The sequence below is a fragment of the Xenopus laevis genome, chromosome 2S (genome assembly GCF_017654675.1).
Source record: "Xenopus laevis strain J_2021 chromosome 2S, Xenopus_laevis_v10.1, whole genome shotgun sequence".
NCBI classification, from domain to species: Eukaryota; Metazoa; Chordata; class Amphibia; order Anura; family Pipidae; genus Xenopus; species Xenopus laevis.
Genome location: NC_054374.1, coordinates 46,616,174 through 46,625,331, shown reverse-complemented (window position 1 = coordinate 46,625,331; position 9,158 = coordinate 46,616,174). Strand labels below are relative to the sequence as shown.

At 39.7% G+C, this 9,158-nt stretch overlaps 1 protein-coding gene across 2 annotated transcripts in view; it reads left to right on the top strand.

Moving 5' to 3' along the window:
- Window positions 1–1,265: 1,265 nt before the first annotated feature.
- Window positions 1,266–9,158, top strand: part of adora1.S (adenosine A1 receptor S homeolog) — a 37,670-nt gene continuing 29,777 nt past the window's right edge. Inside the window, exon 1 of one of the 2 annotated variants that reach the window (XM_041583739.1) lies at window positions 1,266–1,543. In XM_041583739.1, coding sequence (XP_041439673.1) covers window positions 1,503–1,543 — 41 coding nt within the window. In that variant the 5' untranslated portion in view covers window positions 1,266–1,502. The remainder of the gene's footprint in view (window positions 1,544–9,158) is intronic. The other variant, XM_018249198.2, reaches the window with a different exon arrangement.

The window sequence follows — 9,158 nt, the reverse complement described above, 5'->3', positions numbered from 1 at the left end:
ACGGAATCTATGGGGGATGACCTTCCCATAATTTGGAGCTTTCTGGTTAATGTGTCTCTGGATAACAGATCTGATACCTGTATATGGCATCAATGATTTTATAAAAACATTAAAGCTTACTTGCTTAATTACTGATATATATTACGATACCCCTTCTACATCAGTCAAAATATAGGATACGGGGATAATCTGTTTCCAAAATGCATAGACAGGTGAAACTGAATAGGAAGAATGACCTGTATAACACTCACTTAAAGTCAGATTTACCGCACTTTAGTAAACGGACCCCTATGTCTTCATGGGTTTATTTGCATGGGTGCATAAACAATGGTCTAGCTAAACATGGGTTTCCTCCAATACTCCAAAACAGGAAGGTTAATTGGTCCTTGATACAACTGACCATCGTCAGTAAGATTGTTAGCTCTTCTGGCAAAGCGGATTGTAGCCAAACATGGGTTTCCTCCAATACTCCAAAACAGGAAGCTTAATTGGTCCTTGATAAAAACTGACCATCGTCAGTACGATTGGCAAAGAGACGTAAATGTTGTATAATCTCTGCAAAGTGCTGTGGAATATGTTAGAGGTAGGTATGGGACCTGTTATCCCTGGACCAGGGGTTTTCCATTTGAGGGGACTTTCCATAACATGGATCACCATACATAAAGTCTAGTAAAAAATCCTTTAACATTCAATAAACCCAGTAAGATAGTTTTGCCTAAATATTATATATTAGTCGGGATCACATACAAGGTACTGTTTTAAATAGAAATCATTTTAAAAAAAAAAGTGAATTATTTGATTAAAATAGAGTCCCGTAATTTGGAGCTTTCTGGATAGCAAGTTTCTGGATAGCAGATCCCATGCCTGTATACAACTAAAGAAGTATAGTAATTATAGTCACGTGGTAAATTAGAGTGTTATTGGTCCATGGACCTACCTAAAGCTATATAGTTTTAGAAGTATCCCTGGATAAAGGGAAAAAAGACATAAAGAACAAGCTGACGGGATGTAAAGCAGCTTCATTTTGCTAAAAATCTCTAACACAATCCATTTTTCATTTTGCTAAAACAAGACAATGATTGCAAGCCCAGTATAATATGACAAAGACAAGACACACTGCATATTTTTGCCAAGCTTATTTTGCAGTTGCCTTAAAAGGAAGCACATAGATTAAGCAATGAGTGTAACATTGTTTACACTCCCCTTTGCCTCTGCAGGTTAATGCTCCAACTCTAACAGGATGCTATACCTTTAAGGAAATCTCAGGAGCCTAGTACAGAGGGATCATGTGATGGCTGATTGATTGCAACACTGTTGGGAGCTAGTAAAAGCTGCAAAAGCAGATTAAGCAGAGGTACATTCAAGGCAGGAATGTGCATTTTGGATGACATCCTATGCTGCAGTCTTCATCACGCTGGGATAGTGCTGGGGAGCAGATTGCAAGAGCCTTTCAAGGGCAAAGGGGTGATGCTGTGAATGAGGAATTATAATGTGGGGAGTGAATGGCACTGAAGATGCCAAATGGGATCCTAACAAAGGCATGGTAAGTAGAAATGTGATTTCTTTTTAACACAAATCTGACACACTGAGGAAGGTAACGGCTGCTATGCCTACCAATGCCTACCACTTTCTAAAGGATGCTGATATAGTAAAGTAATAATTGTTCTTGACTTAACTGCTGTCCTGCAGCTGGTTTGAACTACAATTCCCAGAATCTGCTTGTCGTTTAGTGTCATAAAGCACCACTAAGCATTCGGATATTTCTGTATACTTTAAAAACACAAGTGTATTATAAACAATGGACACAGGTGTTTTTTTTTTTTTTAACATAGGGTACTTGTCATTTCAGATAGTAAACAGCATTATGAAATGTACAGATAGGATGCAAGTAAGGGGTTGCATATTATAACCATGACTAATAGGCTTCCACTGCGTTGTGGGATTAATAGGCTCCCACTGGGTTGTGTGATGTAGGTATGAGCATGTAGTATCAGACATGGTACATGGTACATCAATAGCCAGACAATGGAGCTGTTCATTTGCTAACAAAAACGAAGCCCTTCCCTGCCTGTCTCCTTTTCACTGGCCACTCTCGGGAGTCACAGCTTTCCCTGTCTTTGTTGCTCTATCTTACGGATAAGCCTTTCTACAAAATGAAGCACATTACTGCGTTATGCACATTGCTCAGCAAGTTAATTACGGGCATCTCCGTTCAAAAACATCCGGCTCTCAATGGTGTAAAATTATGGGATAAATGTGACCTGATTCTGACCGCTTTTTCCCAGCTCTGATTTCCCAGTTGCCTGACGATAGGAAAAGTGTAAACTAATGTATTCAGGAAAGAGCGCAAGGTGTGAGTGTGGGCTCAGTCTACCGTATGTTCTTGGGTTTTGGGCAATTCAAGGGACAGGGTACATACTGTATGAATATGTGCAGGTAAGGATATAAAGATTAAATACCAAATTTTAATTTAGGACAATTGATGAATAAAGCACTATTTGGGTAATGAATCATCACAATTGTGGCAACAATTCAATGTGATTCACTACCAGACTGACCCAAATTATGTTTAAATAATTAAACATGAAGGTGACACAATAAGCCTCTCATGTCAGGCACTCCAGTAATTGTAACAGAAACTAGGAAACCCCTTAATTGCAATCAAAAAGCCCCATTTTATTGATGACACTAACATTGCTACAGAATAACAATACAGGGTCGAAAATTTGTTTAATGATTGTCCATAAAATTGGCCGTTCCAATCAGCAAACCTTCAGTAAAAGCAGCACACAACCCCCTCACAGAGGTACTTGCAGGTATTGCCTTGTCAGTTACCAGTAATGTCACTGGAGCATTCTATAGCTACCTAGCCACAACTGACATTTGGAGGGAAAAACATGAAAGGCAATTATTTGAAACAGTGCAGTAATACTAGTGATATATCAGGACTGCATTGTACCACCTAATAACCACTATGAGAGGCATGGGCTGCCTCCTGCAGTGCAGATATCTGCTTCAAATGAAGTCCGGCTTGATATGTGGCATCTCAGTGTTCTAAAATTATAATAATTTGAAATCAGGCAGATTTCATGCAAATTAAAAAAACAATATTTAGAAATTACAAATAGATCCAAATCTCTATTTAAGAACAATGCCTAGTGGGCCATGTAATTATTTTCAAATGCAGCATTTTTTCTCCTAAACTAATGAACCTACAATTTGCTCTATGGTGACAGTAGCCCAACCACCTCCACATGAGGTGTATTAAACATGTAAATATTTATTATTGTCTGTTTGCAGCAAAACGAAAAAAAATTGCAATATTATAAGCGTGTTTCCCTGTAATCCAACCAAGCAATACTGTACAATATACGTTGTTATCACGCAATCCCAACAGCTAGGTGTGATAGTGTGATGTGTGAAGTGGGCTCTTACACACAGGCGTTTTTTGCTGCGCTTGCCTGCATTCCGGTTTCTTCCGTTCAGCCATAGGGGAGCGCAGGAGTAAATGCACTCAACTATTGTCAAGGGGGCTGTACTCACACAGATGCATGTAAGTGCCAAATGCAGGTGGAATGCAACATGCTGCGTCCCACCTGCGTTTGGCGTTTACGTGCATCTGTGTGAGTACAGCTCCCTTTACAATAATTGATTGTATTTACTTCTGCGCTCCCCTGCGGCTGTAGGGAAGAAAGTGGAATGCAGGCAAGCGCAGCAAAAAACGCCTGTGTAAGAGCCATAAGTGTAGCTTGTATATGAATATAATATATGTAACACCTATTTGGGCTGCATAGCACACAAATAGTTAAACTGTCCAGCTAGCAGTAGAAGCATGGGTTACACTGCGACTTACACAACAGGGTCAGGGCCTTTGCCATGTGGAAGTGTTCCCTCTATGGTGTAGTGCAACTACATCCCCCAGGCTACTGTGCATACAACAAAAGATGGGCGCCAGGAGGTTCTTGCAGTAAAACAGAAACGGTTTATTTAACTATGCACAAGGCAAGTGACCACAGGTTTAGTACTCACACAGGAGCTGAGGCAATAGCACATTTCTCACACAGACCTGCAGGCATTAGGCATTTCTCACAGAGGAAAGGTCTCCATTAGGCATTTGCAGAATACACATTCATTCCCTAGAGAGACTATGACAAGTCTGCCCTAGTGTAACTATTCCTCATTCACGGGGTTACCTGGTCCCCGACTTCTTCTTCCAAAGCACATGGGCCTTTCTGGGCCTAGCTGTGCCCAGGCGCCCCTGAGCACACCCAGCTGGATCAGCATCCACAGGCCAAAGAGGAAGTGGCCACTCCCTACACACACTATATAGCAGTGTAGCAGGGGAGTGTCATTCTCTCCTGGCAGATCACACTAAGAAAAAGGTGGGGGCCTTAAAGCTGCAGGACAGATTAACCCATAGGGGCCCCTACATATATATAGGTCCTCATGGGATCCCTATTCCTCCTGGGCCCCCCCTGCGGCCGCAGGGTCTGCTTCGTCTGTAGTTATGCCACTGGAGGGAACTTAATATTCTAAATATTTTATAAAGATGTGACTACTTATTTTCCACAAGTTTTGTTTTTCAGGGATGTTTGTTTTTCAGTCTGGTTATTTACTTTGAAGGATCCATTGATTAGACTGAAATATTTGTGTTGCAGTGACAACAGATAGAGGCATAGAACATTTTGGGCTCATGATCTGAACCATATTTTAAAGGTACAGATCAGTGCTAGGCTAGGCTATAGTTGAGCTAGGGATTCTTCACTTACTATCCTTTCCCCTTTTTCAAATACAGGACCAGTTTCAGGAACTATGTTCATTGCACTGAAGTTGGACATCAAATGTATAAGCTATATAGCCATAATGGAAGTAGAATCACCATGGTGGCCAATCACTTAACAGCCCCAATGAACCACATTGCTAGCATGCCCGGGGGTAATTTTCATGAAGTCCATTGCCTCAGTTTGCTGGCCTGACCATGACTTGCAAAATAAAAATGCTGGGTTATCTGTGGGTAATTTCCTTAATAGTTATTCTGCACTTAATAGATTGTGCACAAAATGGAAGTATATATTCACTGTATAATTTGCCTATCCTGCTTAGGGATACTTTGCACAAGCATTCTTCTGATAATCTGTACAAAAGGTCTTGCCTCTGAATGGGCACAGGTAAGGGAGCTAAGATTCTTCCCTGACTTTCCATACAAATGAGGCAAACCTTCTCTCTTCAGCCTGCCAATAAGGTTAAAGTTCAGAATACACAAGTTTGTCTGTCTGATGTTCTGTCTATGTGGAACATCAAAGTTACTGTGTATTTCAAGCTGGTGCTCTGAGAAAATATGTTTTTCTCTAGAGGAGGCAAATCAAAGATTTATGTGGGATAAATGTTAAATTATGGAGATCTATATATATTACTCAGAAGAGCGAATGGTTATGCCCCACTATTAAGAGAGGGCAACCTGCCAGTGTGTGATGAGTTGGGCTTAGACCCAACAACAATCATTCCTCACTAAGCCAATCAGACCCTGGTGGCTGTATGAGGCCTTTTAAAAAACAGTGTTGGTTTCCCTCAAGGGGTGTAGAGATGGATACTTTTAGATACAAAAATTATGTTTTTGGTAAAATGCTGTTAAATACTCAAACTATTATCATTTGAGCCACACTAGTGCAGAGTGTTAAATTGACACTCGTGAAAGCAAATGTTTTAATTAGGCCTAAGATCACAGGCCTGAGATCAATCATGCTGGAAACAGGGGATATATGAGAATAGTTTAGCACCTTGCATGGCCCCTTTGATTGTATGGAAAAGCCTTTCCAACTTATTTGCTTCCAGTAAGGAATGAATAGGATGTTCAATATCAATTAACTAATTAGGGTCACATGAGTAATGTCAGCTCTAATTCTGTGTAGGACAAGTGCACAAAACATCTCTGTTGGCCACAATAAGCAATGTACACAGCACCATAGGGGGATTCATTGTGAGGGTGAATACAAAATTATCCGTGCACTCCGTGTTTGTTTGTGTGTATGTGTGCAGCTGTACTAACTTGTGTGCTCAGGCATGGTGAAAATGTGCTCTTGTGAGTTTAACATCTACATAACAGAATGTATGAGTGTGGTTCATTAGTCACTGTCAGACAAGCCCTTGGTTGTGCTCATTGTACAAGACTATTTGCTGAACGTATTACCTGGCCAACAATGTGGTGTATAATCCTTTAGTCAGCAATGGTTAATAGGCTGCCTGCATCATCCCACCCCCTATGGATTTTGCTAGTGGCTAGATTTACAAGCAAATATCAAAGCAAACACTTACAGTTTATCTACCCATGTGTCGACCACCTACTATGAAGATTTTGCCTTGTGTTTTACCTTGTGGCTTTAACTTTTGTTTATTTGCATGGCGAGGCAATGCAAAGAAAATAACAGAGAGGATAATAATGTAGGGCTGAAAATATATTTTAGGGAGAGTGAATAAAAGCAGTGTCGGACAGGGATGTTTGGAAACCACCCCGTCACAATCCACCCTCCCACCAGACCCACTGCATACTTCTTCTTGTGTCCACAATGTGAAGTTAACACGCCAACATTTGTCATACCCGTGTTTTAGATTATAAATTTCACATATACCCCATTAAATATGCCCCATTTTATATATATATATATATATATATATATATATATATATATATATATATATCTTTCATTTAGTATTGTAGTCAGTGAGCTCCCATCATGGTCCTATTTTTAAGGGTTATGAATCTCGGCTGTATATTCTTCACAGCTGTAAATATGACTCTGCAGTATGAAAAGCTCTTTATATGTTATTTAATATATATATTAATTTTAATGGAACAACCAAGACCACAGTGCTTTATAAAACAAAACTAGTCAAGCCATCTTTTACAACGATTTTTCCACAATTCGGTTTGGCTAGTCATATTTGAATGCTCTAAATTGTATTTTTCTAAAGTCACTTATGTACCACAAAAGCAGACAGCATTATTTAATAATGTACTTTTGAGTTGTGGGAAATCAAAGCTGGTGTTTGTTACACTCGGGGGTTTATTTTTATAAGTCCGAATGGAAAAAACTCAAAAAAATTGAGGTTTTTTTTTTACTATAAAATCTGAATTTTGAGTGGAAAAAACCCCTCAAATTTCTCTGGATTTATTAAAGCCAGATGCTGCAAAAAGTCTGAATCTGAAAATCTGGCATCTCCTGCTGAGGTTGTATAAAAGTCAATGTTAGAGGTCCATATCCATTTGGACGTTTCTGCTCTGGAATTAGCCCGAAAATCCGACTTTTCACATTTTTTTCGCTGAAAGCTCTGAAAAAATTGTATGATTCAGGTTTCCACTCGATTTTATCAAGTTTGTCCCCGATCCGATTTAATCGTGCTTTTTAATAATAAATAAGGTCACATCGTGGATTCTAGTTTGGTTGGACTTTTTTATTTAAGAAAAAATCTGATTTTGATAAATAACCCCCTTAATGTATTTTTAAAATTGTAACTTATTCCAAAACCTATTCCTATACTTTTAAGAAACATTTCAAGGACTGTGTCATGTTAACTATTGCAGTTTGCTTTTACTAGTGCATTTCCTATAGCTCTCTATGGTAACCAGGAACTGGTGTAGAGGGATATTTGACTAAAGATCTTACCTTCTTCAGCAAAAACAATTCACCAGATGACCCATATTGTTTTCTGCAGTCTTCATTATTTAGAAAGATGCCCTGCGCAACAAGAAATGGGAGATATTTAAGGCTACTGCAGTGTCCAGTCTGAACAGCCAGTAGAAGACAGTGAAAAAAAAATGATGGTGATTTGTAACTGTAGTCAAATAGCAGAGTCAAGTCATTAGTGTGAACAAGCCCTAAATTAGTGTTTGCTCCACAAAAAGCATGTCTACAGGAACTTTAATTACAGTATACTGCACAAAATCAAGATCAATGAAAAGCTTTGGAACTGTTCAGAGAACATCCCATGAGGTTAGAGGGAAAATGATAAAGAATGGAATACTCCTTAGGAATTTAAGTCCGGCATGAATAGGAAATAATACATGTTGTAGAAGCTCAGAAAGGAAATTGAACAAGGGAAAGTGCTTTTTAGTAGTAAGACACACAGGAACAAAGACCCAAAAGAACCTTCCACTGACTCCACAGAACACCCCTGAGCTTGTCAGGGCTGCTTGCACTTTTAGGTAATATTATAGGGGCCAATGAAGAGCAGCTTTAAATGTTTTGGACCCCAAGTTTGGGCAAACACTATAAATCTCTGCATGTGCCATTGTGCACAGGGGAATTTATTATTATTGTGTTACTTCTGCACAGGAATGCATATGCTAACAGAGCTCATTCTTTACTATGGGGCCTGTACCCACTGTACTACTGTGACGTGCACAATGTTCAAGAGAATCTACATAGTGTGTCTCGTGTGCATTCAGTCCTTCACTGTGGCCCCTGTAAGAGAACATTGGCACATGGGACAATTCAAGGTGTTTTGTGACCCGAGCTTTTCCAGCTTATCATGTAGACAGCAGTGCTCACAATTGAAAACAATCAATCAAAAATGATTTTCAGGAACATTTTCCCTTAAGGACAATGGCACATGCAGAGATTTTTCATTTCAGTGGTAACTGCAAAACCCAAGGGTGGATAGAGATGCAGGTATATTTTTAATTTTTCTACTAATAAAAATATATTTTTTTAACTGAAAATCTCTGGTCTTGAGGATCTGTTTGAGTGCCAGTCAGCTCTGCTTCCTTGTCTTCTACACATAAATCATTTCAGTCTGCAGCATGCATCTAAGGGCAGGACTACACGGCCGATTCCGCCGTGATCCGACACGCTGTGCAAAATCTCAGAGATCATGTCCGATGCGACGGAAATAAGGTACGGTAAGAAATTCAATTGTCAGATCGCTGTGTCTGCATTCGACAGTCATGTCGCGTTGCATCAACAATGCGACATGATCCGACACTGGCATTACTTACTTTATTTCCGTCGCATCCTACGTGAAGTCGGCGATTTTGCGCAGCGCGTCGGATCGTGGCAGAATCAGCCGTGTAGTCCTGCCCTAAATGAATTGCTAATTAGCCATGCAGGCTGTGTATTCCATATGTGTTCGGTTTTAAAGGGGTGAGGTGGCAACCTTAGCGC